Source organism: Colobus angolensis, unplaced genomic scaffold, assembly GCF_000951035.1.
Source record: "Colobus angolensis palliatus isolate OR3802 unplaced genomic scaffold, Cang.pa_1.0 Scaffold232, whole genome shotgun sequence".
Lineage (NCBI taxonomy): Eukaryota > Metazoa > Chordata > Mammalia > Primates > Cercopithecidae > Colobus > Colobus angolensis.
Window position 1 is genome coordinate 4,242,794 of NW_012115511.1, and position 15,054 is coordinate 4,257,847.

Below are 15,054 nucleotides of genomic sequence, written 5' to 3' on the forward strand. Positions count from 1 at the left end.
TTGGTTGTGATTGCCTTGCATTCTCAGTGGAGGAAAATCAACATCTTACCAATAATGATGAAGCTATGTTGTGTAAACTTTTGTGATAAGTCTGCAATCATTAAAGGGGGAAAACAACTTCTGCCCTTTTGATCCAGTAGCTAGAAAGAAATTATTTAGGAAGATACTGAGGGTAAAGGAGTCCTCAGCAAGGCTTCCATTTTAACAAAAAATAAAGCTCCCAAATAATTTCTTTTCTAAAAATGATCAGCCTGAAAAATCGAGCTGCCAACATAGATATGCAAGCTGGAAGCTTGCACAGGTGAATGCCGGCGGCTGTGCCAGTGGAAAAGGGTTACCTGAGAGCCAGGCATGTTCAATATGGACGATGCATCTTCTGTTTCTTTGTCACCGCAGTGAAAAAGCAGACAACATAGCACTGGCCACGTAGAGAACTCATCTGCATAATAAAAGATTAGGGTGAGGCAGCCAGCTTGTTTGTGCACTATGCAAACGGCACGCCTAGTCCTAACCAGTTCTTCACGTGTGCAAATGACACACCTGGTCCGACCAATCTTTTGTGCCCTGTGGAAATCAGACACTGCCTCCGCAAGCTCATCTATGAAATCTGCACTTCACTGTGGACCAGAAGACCTGCTCAGCATCCCCTCTCTCTGCAGCAGAGAACTTTTTCTTTTGCCTATTAAACCTCCTCTCTTAACCTCCTTGTGGGTTCATAATCTTGATTTCCTTGGCGTGGGACAGTGAACCTTGGATGTTGCCCCAGATGAATGACCCCACTTCATTTTAGATACTTTCAGTCAAAGGACACATAAAAGGAAAATTAATCTCGGGACCCCAAAATCACTAAACCAAGGGAAGAGTCGAGTTGGGAACTGTGTCAGGCAAACTTGCTTCCATTTTATTCCTAAATGACATAGCTATTTAACACAAAGATAAAACAGCTGCATACCTCCCTCAGAATTTGCCCACAAGGAAATTCCTAGTAGACAAAGGACAGACAGAACTCAAAGTCATCACCCTGAGGCTCACATGACACAAATGCATATATATGATTGCTTCCTCTGCCCTGTTGTTTCACTAAGCCAGGGAAAGCATAAGTGACTGTTTCTGTAAATTGTATATTCAGCGGAAGTCTAATCAGAAACTCAAAAGAATGCAACTGTTTGTCTCTTCTCTACCTATGATCTAGAAGTCCCCTTCTCCACCTCAAGTTGTCCTGCCTTTCCAGAGGAACCAATGTACATATTACACATATTGATTGATGTCTCATGTCTCCCTAAAATGCATAGAGCCAAGCTGTGCCCCAACCACCTTGGGCACATGTCATTAGGACCTCCTGAGCCTGTGTCATGGCGTGTCCTTAACCTTGGCAAAATAAACTTTCTGAGTTGACTGAGACTTGTCTCAGATATTTTGGGTTCACAGCTGAAAACATCTTACTAAACACTTTTTAATAATTATCCTTTGTCAACTGCAGGGCTCATGTTCCTGAAAAGTGTGTGATTGGCAGACCCCATTGTTGTGGGATTAGTATACTCAGGCTTGCTTAGCATGCAAATTGTTTTTGGTCTGGTGAATTATACTGGTTTGTTTCTGCACCGTTTCTACACTGTAACGCACTGTGATGCTTTTTTAGAAGTGTGTTGGATTGTTTTAATTCATTACTTCTCATAGTTGAAGGGTGAAAGATAGTGGAAGATTTTGAGCTAAGAATTTTGAGACCCAGATTCTATTTCTGGATTCTCTGTGGGGAGGGTTACGGGAAACCAGCAAGGGATCTAGGGGCAGTGGAGGCTGCTGGGGACATTTTTCCCCAGGCCTAAAAACAAGGGGAGGGAGCTTTCATCGAAACGTACAGAGAGGAGATGCAATTATTGGGGCCACTTGAAAGGCAAGGGAATGAGATGGCAACTGGTGGTGGCTGGCTGGGAGATAGCCAGGAGAACCAGCACCCTAACCTCTCCCTCCTCCCACCTTTGCCCACCCTTGCATCTCCTGCTTACGCTTGCCATTGGTTGAGGCCAGAGGGAAGCCAGAGCGCCTGGGCAGGATGCGGTTCTTAGAGATTAGCTTCCTGGAGCACCCAGCAGTGTGGAGAAGGGTGGATTATGGATCTGGAGGGGCAACTGGAGAGAATGCGGCGTAGAAGTGTCTGCCAGTATTTACAGATGGTGTGAACAGCTAGCGAAATGCAATTCCAGTATCACCTTTTACTTATCTGTATGCAAAGCTGGTAGGTGTGTTACCCAGGGTCACCAGAATAGAATTCTATGCTTCCCACCCGTCTATCATGCCGTCATTCTTATACACCAAACACTGCGTCTTAAAACATCCTCCTTTGGTATACCCAAATAGCACACAAGAGAGTGTGATGATATTACCCAAAGCACATACTGGTAACACAGTATTTCTTTGAAGTCCCAATTTTATTTAAAAAAAAAATCCTGCAGGTTTTGTATTTAGCTTTTTATTATAAAATATCCGTGTTAATCATATGAATCTGGAAATTTCAGTTTGAGAAGCTCAAATTAAATCTGAAACATAGGTCTCCTACAAAATAGTGTGTAATTTTTTTTAAAAAAAATTCACTTCATGCAGATCAGACTTTAAAACGGCTGCATAAAATGGAAAATCAAAGCACAGATCAAAGTATAGAAATGTATACAAAAATAGTGTTTCACAAATTCATTCATTTGTCCGTTTATTCATTTGCGTTGATTGCCTGTTCTGCTGGTGAGAAGTGTTTTCAGCTTTTGGTACCCAGAGCTGGAAGCTGTGTGCTCTGACAGAGGCAGCCTCAGATAGCCAGAAGGGGCAGCATCTCTCTGCTAACTTCCGTTACCTTCTGTCCAAGTTCTCAAGGAAGGTTGTGAAGGCACTCAGAGTTCCTTCTTGAGCAATCTTTAGAAAACGACCACATGGACAAACTGAACTGAAAGTACCGTGTCCAGCCTTCAACTAGGAGTCATTACCAGAGGAAGTAGGTTTGGTTTTTTGGTCTGTTAGCAATCATCTCCTTTTCCTTTTTTTTTTTTTTTTACTTCCATTGAAACCTGCAATATATGTAGAATTTGTTTTGTATCAGGTTATTTTTACTTTTGGATCAATAAACATTACAGATAGAAACCATCGGTGAAATTGCCTTTGTGATCATGCACATCGTGTTGAATCTGTCTGAAATCCTTGGTAATTATGTCCTGGCATTTGGGGCATATTGCATGGCTTTTGGGGGACCACTTAAGAACCTGGGGAATTCTGGTGGTACCTCACTCTGAGATTGTGCAGAACATCTCCCGATCTGAGATTATGCAGAATGTTTTTTCAAAAGTTATGTAAGTACCCTGTAGCCTATCTCTTTTTCTTCATTTATGATGTGTTTGTGAGGCAAATTACCAAAAGGCATCATTTAATAAAAACAGGAAGAAAGTTTGCTCAGAGAGGATGGGTGGACTTCCTGATGTCACTCAGTGGCCCCAGCAGGACTGCAGTGGAAATTTTGGCATGAGAATTCTGGTCACACTATTGTTTTCACCAAAACCAAACCAAATCAAAACAACCCCCCTCCGCCCCAAACAAACTGAACTTTCAAATAGCTTTAAGTCTTGAAAATAAACCTTAAGGGGGAAAAATCAAGCTGTTCTTGGTGTCAAGCCATATCCATCCTTAGAACCCAGGTCCAGATTTTCCTATTCAGGAAGACAGGCATCAACAGATCTGATGGGGGCATTTGATCAGGTTTGAATGGGGTCACTTGGACGGATCTCATTTCTTGCTGCTACAAAAGCCTGCTCAAATGTGAGAAGCCACCAGTAAAGATGATTTCTAGGAACGTAGACTGCCACTCTAGGCTTTCTTGGTTGCGTTGGCAACATTGCTGGCACATGTATTGTTCTTGGAATTATAGAATTGCTCAAGAGACACTTACTGAACTGCACAAAGAGAGTTGCCAGCAAATAATTTTCTAAGCAGAGATGTTTCTATAGACTTTATAGTATCCCTTTAGCTCTAAAAGATCCATCTGTATCACAGAAAGTCAAAGATGTGAGCTTGGCCAAACCCGTAAGAATCTCTTCCATTGGATCTACTGGAAGATCTAAGCTCCCTGTCAGACCTTTGTTATTGCAACTTACAGTGAAGATATGAAGTCAAGGAGAAAAGAAAGAATAAACCCTCATTAAACACTTTTTCAGATCAGGCCAGGAGTTTTTGCTTGCGTTCTCACTTAGACTTTCTAGAGTTGGTATCCTCCCATTTCTAAAGATGAAGAAATAGAGTCTCGACTAAGTTAAACATTTGGCAAAGGTTTTCCAGCTCTCAAAAGTGATCAAGTGACGCCCAGTTTTGTTTGATTTTAGCACTTATTTTCTTTCCACTTGTACCCATGAAGTCTCTTAGAATTCAGTGGTTCTTCACTTTACAGAAACCAGGAGACCCTTCCTCCCCTCCTAATAAAAGGCACAGCCATATTATATTAGCCACAATTCCAGGTGATTCCTGGACATCTTGGGATCTGTTCATGGACCTCAGATATAGAACCTGGTATCTAGAGAGAGGCCATGGTCATTTGTGTTTTCCTGATGCTCCTATCAGACCCCCTTGGTGGCCTGATCCATAATATTCTTACAAGGAGGAGATGTCCTCTGGCCTTTTGCTCATCAGAGGCTAATTCGGTTCCTCTAAGTGAAGACAGAGTACGGAGAACATATGTTTTGTATAACTTGCTTCCTCTCCTAGGGTATTTGAATTAATACAATAACCTATTTTGGGAGGGAGATGATGTCATATAGTTTCCATTTAATGAAAGTATGGATCAAGCAGTTGCTATGTTTGAGTTCCTGACAATATGATATGGTTAGTCAGAGTAGAATGTAAAATAGAGGAAAATGACTTAATTGTAAAGGGGAAAGTAGAAGAGTGTGGTCACCAGGCTGTGTTTCTTTCTCTGCTCCTGTTTTTACGGCATTATAGTATAGTGGTTAGGATCTTACCAGTTTCCTCATTAATTAATGAGTAAAAAAATAATCATTGATACATGTTCACATTGTACTTTACGGGTATTGTGATTTCTTCCTTTTTTTCTTTAACAATATTCTTTGAGACTCGGTAGATGGATATATAGTCTTTGGTATTTTTCAAACAAAATTGCCCTTGGAATTTTTTTTATAGAGATTCCTGAGATTATGTCCCATGGAACACATTTTGGAAAACACTATTCCAGAAAGATCATGGTAAATCAGAAGGGTAGCTGAAAACCAAATCCTAGCCTTACATAAGCTTGGTTACATACCAGCTATATGACGGAGATCAGTTACTTCACCTCTCTAATTTTCAATGTTCTCAGGAGTAAAATGAACATAATCATAGCAACCTAACTCACAAGATTATTGGGAGGATTAAATACATTTCTAGATATAGGACACTTAGATCTGTGCTTGATATATTGTAAATTTCCATAGGTGATAGCTAATAAATTAGAGAATTATAGATTTAGTTAAGTGGGCATTTTTTTATAAGAGGAAGAAAAGCAAGAGCATGTCTTATCTATCTTCTTCATCTGTTTCATACCCATCACCACTAGCGGCCCCTTCCTGCCTTAGGGAACTTACAGCTCCCATTTGAAATCCTGGGTGGAGTTTTGTGGAATTTTTGTTCTACCTGAGTCAACATCTCCTTTAATATTTGTACGGCAGGTCAGTGTTTTTTCATATTTAATTTTTCATATTTTTTCATATTTAATTTTTTTGAAACAGGGTCTTGATCTCTCACCCAGGCTGAAGTGCAGCAATGTGATCATAGCTCACTGCAGCCTTGACCTCCTGGGTTCAAACAATCCTCCTGCCTCAGCCTCCCAAGTAGCTGAGACCACAGGCACGTGCCACCATGCCTGGCTAATTTCTTTTTTTTTTTTTTTTTTTGAGACGGAGTCTTGCTCTGTCACCTGGGCTGCAGTGCAGTGGCATGATCTTGGCTCCCTGCAACCTCTGCCTCCTGGGTTCAAGTGGTTCTTCTGCCTCAGCCTCCCAAGTAGCTGGGATTATAGGCGTGTGCCACCATGCCTGGCTAATTTTTGTATTTTTAGTAGAGACAGGGTTTCACCAGATTGGCCAAGCTGGTCTTGAACTCCTGACCTTGTGATCCGCCCGCCTCAGCCTCCCAAAGTGCTGGGATTGCAGGTGTGAGCTACTGCACTCGGCCAATTTTTCTTTTTTAATTTTTGTAGAGATGAGGTCTCGCCAAGTTGCTTAGGCTGGTCTCTGACTCCTGGGCTCAGGCAATTCTCCTGGCTCGGCCTCCCAAAGTGCTGGGATTACAGGAGATCAGTTTTTACATTGCTAACTCATCTTTTGTTGGTCTAATGGGTAACTGACATGAAAACTGCCTGAAGAATCTGTATAAAGCAATCAGGAACAGACCTGTTCTGTGGTGAATTTCCCAAATGTAGAACCCTCTCTGGCTTCTGTGGCCATGCGTGTTTACAGCAGCTCTGATGCAGGACTGGTTGCTACCAGTGTGGCAGATGTGAGCTTTCTCTTGAACATCTGGTTGGTAGTATATGGAAGATCCCTTTGCCTAGCTAAGGAACATGAGGACTAATTTACATGATCTAAAGAGGTTGGAGATTCATTACATTATCCTGTGCAATAATGACACGAGACAGTGCTCTGTTTGTGAATGGGGCCACTGGAGAAGGAAAATCTGGTCTTTATCCGAGTCTCATGGGATGACTCGCAGGCTTTAGCAGACTCCCACTGGGTTTTGGTATAATTATTATACTCTGGGCTGCATCCTGAGGATATCAGGTTCATGAAAAAGTAATTCTGGGACAAGGTGACTCAATCTGGAGGGACAGCCAGCAGGCACCTACTCCTGGAGAAGCGAATCATTTTGGATGCTAGGACTCAAATCTTTGCCAGGTCAATATTCCTCAAGCTGTTTTTCCCCACCAGTATTTTTTTTTTCCTCTTGAAGTCAGAGGACTGAATGTCCTGAAATTGAAAGTATGAGGGAGGAGAGAAGAGAGCAGCGTTCTGGAACATGATACCTTTTCAGGTAGATGTGTGATTAGAAAGCAGCCTTGGCGGGTGCTTACTGCACTGCCTTTTAGGGCCCTTCTCACTTACCTCTGTTCCTGTCTAGGGACTAAATTTCCTTTTCTCCCTAGTTTTCTAACTCCCAGTTGCCTCTGTCCCACTTAGGATAAACCTACTCATGTATGAGACATGTAATTTCTCTACTTTATGTCATTCTCAACCTTTTAAAATCTGAAGGCCATTCAGATGGGACAGAGGCTGTGAATCTTCTCTCTTATCTATTGTTTGCTTTCCCAGAAGTGTTTCCCAGAATTGGCAGGAAGGCTCATGCCAGCCTCAGAGGCTTTGATGAGGTGATGGCTAATGCACTGTTAAAATCTACCAAGGTAAGAAGTAGATGTCGTAATGGTACAGAAATAAATCCCCCAGAGGGGAAGCTGGAGGACAATGTGAGGACCACGAAGGCCCATGAGCCACACCAAAAGGTGCGTTTCTAGTGTTTCATCTCAGTCCTCTCACATTAGGGCAAATTTAAATCCGCTTCCTTAAGCCCTGAAACACACTCGGAAAGAGGACGAAGGACTAGTACCCTGAAGTTTGGGAAACAGTGTAGGACATGCCCAGCAGGAAGCTTTAGGACAAGCAGCTACCCTGCACTTACCTTCCCTCTCCAGTCGTAAGCTACGGGACTTTGTAGTGTTAGGGTGGGAACAAGATAAGAACTCTTGCTGGATAGGTGGGTATATGGACTGATGAGTGAATGAATCATCTGGACATGGGCACAAGTGGAAGACCACCTCTCCATGTCCTGCCCAGAAGAGTCCATGGCCTTCTGGTTTAGTTCACTCCTGATCAATAACATGGAGAATGTACACATTATTTTATGTGCTCTTCTTTTTTTTTTTTTTGTAAGAACAGAAAATGTGAAGAGAGAGGTGTCTCCTTGTTAAAGAAGACTAATAAAATTGTATGATTTTCTTCTTGACTTTTAGAGTCTGGCTCAAGGAAGTGTGAGTAACCCAGAGCTGGAAATTTGTCTAGTTGGAGACCTCATCCAATGGATGAATGTCACTAAGGCATCTTGGTGGCCAACCCTGCCATCATTCTTGTCTCAGTAACAAACCATGCCTGGCCTTTGCCTTGAACTGCTTTGTGACCTGCAGCCTCTCCTCTCCTCAGCTGCTCCATTTCTGATTGTAGGACTAGCTTTTTTTTTTTTGCTTGGGGTCACACCTTCTCATAGCTTGATTTTTCTTTGATCTTTTCTCCTGATTAACAGAAGTTATTTCTGTGTGGAATGGAAGATTGTGAACTTTATCTTTGACTTAAAATGCCAGTCACTTTTTTGAAAGCTGCCAACACAATATTCCACTCCTAATTTAAAATGGTAAGAGAAGGCAATTATTCTCTTACTATAGTAGGATTTAGTTTGTATTGCACTGTGAAGACTTGAAACTTGATCAGAAATTTGGCTTTATAGTATGGAGAAACTGCCCAAATCAAAGAGTTCTAAATTTTTAGGGACTTTACTTGGGCACTTTATACACGGGCAATTTTCCTAAAAGAGAATGTGAGACCTCTATCATTGGGGCAGCCCTTGCAACCCAAGCTGAGGAACTAACTGCCTTAGGAGAGACTGAAAGATGATTTAAGATTAAATATTCCAAGTTACCATATTCCTGCTTTTCCTTACTATTTAATTTTTTACTTGCGTATGTCATGATGTCCTTTAGGACTAGGTCAGAGCTTCTGAGCTTGGGGTGAGGGTCGGAGGAGGAGCACACATCCCTAACAGAATATGTCAGAATCTCACTGAAAGGAAGTGGAATTAGAAAAGCTTATTCAACGTAGTGTATTATTTTGCATTTGAAAAACAGCAGCACTAAAAGCAACAACAAAAATCTTACTGTTTCAAAATACTAAAGTGTTAATGTAGATGAAATTATCTTTGAAGTAAAAGATTCAAGTCTTAAGCCAAAATGCATGAGGCACTGAACTTTCTTCCTTTTGCCTGTAGGTGGAAGATGTGTCATGTTGATGTCAAAATCTGCATATCAAATACATAAATACATAGTAATCCTCCTGTAATATCAACTGTGCCACACTGTTCAGGTTTAATTGGTGTTTTCAACACTGCCAAAGGAGTGGTTAATGAGAGAGGTCATTTAAATTATCAGCTCACTGTCAAATACTCGTGACATAGAGCAAGGCAAAAGATGTTTTTAGTCATCTCAGTTCTAGGTTTCGCTGTCTTTGGTGCCTTAAGATCTTTTCTATATAGCAGATCAATCTTACCACCTCCGTTGAGGCTGCTGGAGAAAAATCACAAAACTGCTTACATATAGGCAACTGCACATCATGGTCTTTGCTTCAGCGGGGCCTTCAGTTTCATCTAAAATTCATGTCATGTGTTTCTGGTTCTCATCTTTTCCTGTTCCACATCTGAATCACTCCCCTCTCCTCGGGACCTTTCCTGTGACCTCACCCCACTGCTGCTCAGCAGATGATCTGGTCGTTTACCGCACAGGAGAGATGGATCTGTCATGTGTGCATTCCTTCCAATTTGGCCTTTACACAGGCAATCTTCCCTGCCTTCTCAGAAATCCTTCATGTTTCTGAGGAATGGCTGTGCCTCTTCCCGAGCAAGATGGGTCCTTTCTGGTGAATCTGAGATGCCGCCATTTCCACCCCCTTTGAAACTTTTCTTACCGTATGACACTCTCATAGCTCTTGCCTCTTTTCTTTGATCAGTTCTCTCTGGCCTAGAAACAGGGTCAGGAATTGCTCCTTTGATTCTTTATGCCCCTAAGTTCTGGAAAGAGTACCTGCGTGCTCTTCAGATTCCTCTCCTTCTATTTGCTCAATCTACTATGATCTGTCTTCTGACTGCCATTCTACTCATAGCCCTTGGCAAGGACCCCAGGGACCTTCTGGTTCCTAAATCCAGTGGACACTTTCAGGGCTTTTGCTTTTTAACTTGCTTGAGTTCTCTGTAGCAATTAAAACTGTCTCCTTTGGTTTCTATGAATTTGCTCCTGGTTTGACCATACCTCTGGGTCCCCAGTCTCCTGTCAAGGATTCTCCTCCTCTGCCCATTCTTTAAATAATGATTTTTCGGGACTGTCTTTGGCCCACTTCTTCCTGTACATCATATTTTCTCTGGGCTTTTCCATACGCTGTAGTAGCTTTACTATCACCATACTCTGGTGATTTCCAAAGTATGACTGTAGCTCAGAGCATCTCTCAGAACCTTGGCCCTATCCTGCTGTTTACCATATCTCTACCTGGATGCCACAGAGCTGTCTCAAACCCTGTATGTCCAAAATGATTTCTAATTTGTTTGAAGGAATCAATGCCTACTCAGTCATCCTTTTCATCTCACAAGCCATTATATACTGTGCATTATATTTCTTAAAGATTTATCTGTTCCCTAGCTCCAGTTCTGTCATTTATTGCTTGGACCATTAAAAAGCCTCTTAATTGGTCTCATTATTTCTATCTTGCCTTCTTCTAACATTGTCACCAAGGAGTGCAGACCTTTCCATGTGGCTCCCTCCAGAGAAACACTTCATTGGCTCTCCATGGTCTTTACAAGAAAATCAAAGTTCTGAATCTTGCTTTCAGTAATCTGCCCTCTGTCTATCACACCACCCTTGTCCACTTCAGTTCCACACCTCCAACCCTGGGTTTGAATACTACTGAAACATCACAGTCCCTAGAATGTAGCCTGTTATTCCTGCAGCCCCTTAGCCCAGTGTTTGACACACAGTGTTTAGTAAACACGAAGAGGATTTCTTTTTTGCTACTGTTCGTTGTGATTTGCATTCTTCACTAGGGAAAATGTCTAACGTAATAAATTTATTATGGATTCTCAGATTGTATTTGAAATGTGACTTAGTCTATTTACCTGTTTGAGGAGTAAGTAAGTCTCTTCTCTGGGACCCTAACTATTGGTTAAGCTCATACGACTTCTAGAATGGTGAACACATTAACTCTAGCAATAAACTATTTAATTTCTACAAAACTATGGTGAAAATTTTTTGTGAAAACAAATTTTTCATGCACTTTTTGCCTACTGATGTGAGTTTTGAGTCTTTCTGGCAGAGCAAGTTTGATCCTTCTTTATTGTGATGGTCCTTCCAGTGTTTGAGGATGGCTGTGCTCTTTTCTTTGGGTCTTCTCTTCTCCCTGCTAATATACCAAATCATATCAAGTGCTCTTCTCATCACATAGTATCAACTCTCTTTGCCTTTTTGAGAGCTCCTTCTTTTGGCTCCAGATTTTCTGTGTATTTATGTGTTTACCAACTTGTCCACCTCTGAGAGCATCCAGGACCACTTTCCTGATAGCTATTAAGCTATTAAGTTATTAAGTTAGTGCAGACTGAGATTACATTAGATGCTTTGGCAGCAGCATCACTTCGTTGGCTCATATTGACTATCTGTTAAAGTCATCCCTTACTTCTACTTAAGGGTGGAAACCACCCATCCCTAACATCTGTCTTGTTGCATTTGTTTGAAAGTTGAATAATAAATCTGGTGTTAGTACAGTTATGTTTTTGTCCTAAATTTTATCCTTGTTGAATTTCATCTTGTTAAAGAAGGTCTTTTGTGAACCCTGGTTCTGGTCATGTAAAATTTTCAACATTCTCTCTGGCTTTTTCTCAGTATAAGCTTATAAACTGGTGATGTTCAGTGGGGTTAGATAAAAATATCTATAAATAATAGATATTCTTTACTGAGCATTAACTATATGCTGGTCATCATAGCTTGGTATTTCCATGTGTATCCTTGGTGGTTCCATACAACACTGTGAAGTAGACACTATTAATACCTTTATCTTACATGTGAGCCACTTAATCAGATATAAGTCCTTCATGGTTGCCTCTAGAAGTCTTATTTTCAGTTTATATTAATTTTCTTGTCAACATTTTTGATGGGAGTTTTTTTTTTTTTTTGATGGGAGTTTTTAACCAGCTACCAACACATCCACTTAACTTGTACTAAAATCTAATATGTACATTTCTTATAAAAACTCTATAGTATGATAAACTCTTTTCTGTTACTTTAACCATTGTTAGTGAATTTTCTTGTTACTTTAAACATTAAGAAAACTGTGGAAAATATAGGAAGTTATAAAGAAGAAAATAATGATCACCCTTAATCTTATCATCCAGAAATAGCCACTATTAACTTTTTAACATAGTTATAGTCTTTTTACATATATACATAATTTCATGTTTCTTATGCTTATCAATTCTTCCTCAGTTATAATGCCCAATTCTTCAAAAAATGCAGTGTATTCTACTCCAGCTTTCAAAGAAACTCTTATATAAATGACGGGACAATATTAGTTAATACAGTGATTATATGTCCTTTCAATATTTGTGATACTAGATTCCTCCAACTTTTGAAAAACAATGCATTTACAATGAAAAATAACATATTTCCTATTACTTACATGTAGTATTGGTTTGTGAAATGAAATTGAGTGATATTGAACAATTGGTAATACATGTGTGAATCTGTATACAATTTTATTTAAAACATATATCTTTGTTAATAACAGTGAAAAGGAAGAAATACTAGCACATTTTATGAACAACTAGTTTTATAATAGAATAAAACATCATTTTTCATTTAGAATAATTACTTTTGCTCCAAATAAAATTTACCTCTTGAAGGAATCTGCATGGACTCTGACTTATTGGATAACTACTTTGATACTTAGGTTCATTTATTAATATAACATTATAAATATATCTTGGGGAAAATATATGAGCTATGAAAACGTCTAGTAAAGCAAAAGATGTGTATCATTTATTTTGTTACTCAGGAAAATGAGTTCTTCATATATTCCTAAAGTATATTAGTTATCTTCCTTCTGCCCTACTTTTTAAAGGCATTAAGTACAATTTGTTACTTATGTCCTCTGTCGCAAAGAGGCTGTATGCTGTGTCTTTAACTTATCTTTGATTTGTTATTTGTGGACCTGCCTTGTCTATTCTGCTAAAAAATACATTTTTTAGGATCAATTGTTGGGGCCTTGTTTTTTCGTATTTCTGGGTGACCCCTGTTTAGTATGGGGCCTGTGTATCCCATGCTTTCTTTGAGTGTTTATTGAGTTGAAGGGAGTATCAGAAGATGGTTGAGATGGAACTTACCATCATCCTGGCTTCTAACACTGTCCCGATGAAGTAGATCAGGGGTCCCCAAAGCCCGGCCTCGGACTGGTACCAGTTTGTGGCCTGTGAGGAACCGAGCCACACAGCAGGAGGTGAGCAACAGGGGAGGGAGCATTACCGCCTGAGCTCCGCCTCCTGTCAGATCAACAGCAGCATTAGGTTCTCATAGGAGAGCAAACCCTACTGTGAACTGAACATGTGAGGGATCTAAGTTGCAAACTCCTTATGAGAATATAATGCCTGATGATCTGTCACTGTCTCCCATCACCCCCAGACAGGACCATCTAGTTGCAGGAAAACAAGCTCAGGGTTCCCACTGATTCTACATTATGGTGAGTTGTATAATTATTTCATGATATATTACAATGTAATAATAATAATAGGAATAAAGTACACAATAAGTGTAGTGTGCTTCAGTCATCCTGAAACCATTCCCCCCGCTACCCTCTGGTCAGTGGAAAAATTGTCTTCCATGAAACTGGTCCCTGGTGCCAAAAAGGTTGGGGACCACTGAAGTGGATGAATGCTTTAGTCAGACAGCTTTGGTCTACTGTTCACAAGCAGCTGAGTACCAATTATGCATTCAGCATTGTGCCAGATGCTTTGGACAAAAAGACAAATAAGGCATAGCTTCTGTCTCTAAGTCATGCACAGCCTGCTAAAGGAAACGGTTATATAAAGAAATAAGTGCAGTGTAGCACAACACTTGCTCAAAGCCACACAGCCTGTGAGGGGCAGGACTGGGATTCAGTTTTTTTTGTTCAACTCCACAGCTGCCAAGCCAAGATGTTTCCAGAACAGAAAAACTAGGAGTGCTGATAGTTTTTGCTCTACTCCTCAGAGCAAAACATCAGCCTTGCTCCATTAACAGAAAATGCACATCTTTCTTTTAAAACATTATTAAATTAGACATTTTGTTTTATTTGCAAATTAGGTCCTCCAGAAACTGGGGAAAGCTGATGAGACAAAAGATGAACAGTTCGAAGAATATGTCCAGAACTTCAAACGGCAAGAAGTGAGTCCATTTGTTTAGTTTCTGGAGTGGGAAATGGTTTAAATGTGTTTGTGTCTTAGCATATAAGCAAAATGCATTAAGATTAAAAAAAGAATAGGTGGGGTTGGCACTAACTTGAGAGTAACACTTGCTAATTCTGTAGAATTTCCTATGGAAGATGGGAAAAGGCCACAGACAGTAGATTTTGGAATCCCAGGAGATAAAGACTCTGCTGTCCTGGATTGCTTTAGTTTTTTATGATACTTTATTTTTTGAAACAGGGTCTCACTCAGATTGCCCAGGTTGGCGTGCAGTGACAGAATTTTGGCTCACTGCAGCCTCAACATCCTTGGACTCAGGTGATCTTCCCACCTCAGCCTCCTGAGTAGCCAGGATTACAGGTGTACACTGTCACAGGTGGCTATTTTTTGTGTGTTTTTAGTGGAGATGGGGTTTCACCGTGTTGCCTAGGATAGTCTTGAACTCCTGGACTCAAGCGATCCACCCACTTAGGCCTCCCAAAGTATTGGGATTATAGGTGTGAGCTACCAGGCCCAGTCTTGGACCACTTTAATACAGATGACTGGTCTATAGGAATGCTGGTGTTTCTGAAGATTTATATTTCATTGAACATTAGAAAAGCAGTAGTTTAACACTTCTGATAAAATGACCTTAATTGTTTCATGTTTCAAAGCATGCATTCGCAACAGGGAGTATACTGATACGTTCCCTAAGGGGCTGAAAATTGGTTCTTGGTGGGTGAAGAAAACTTTTTCAGTGTATAAAGCAAAGATAAACATACATTAGATAAACAGATATATAGTATACTTATGGTGTTAAAA

At 40.4% G+C, this 15,054-nt stretch overlaps 1 protein-coding gene across 3 annotated transcripts in view; it reads left to right on the forward strand.

The window, feature by feature from the left end:
* AMPH (amphiphysin) overlaps positions 1-15,054 on the forward strand; it is a 248,808-nt gene that overhangs the window by 79,277 nt on the left and 154,477 nt on the right. For all 3 annotated transcript variants that reach the window (XM_011944511.1, XM_011944512.1, XM_011944514.1), the window contains exon 2: positions 14,153-14,233. In XM_011944511.1, coding sequence (XP_011799901.1) covers positions 14,153-14,233 — 81 coding nt within the window. The remainder of the gene's footprint in view (positions 1-14,152; positions 14,234-15,054) is intronic.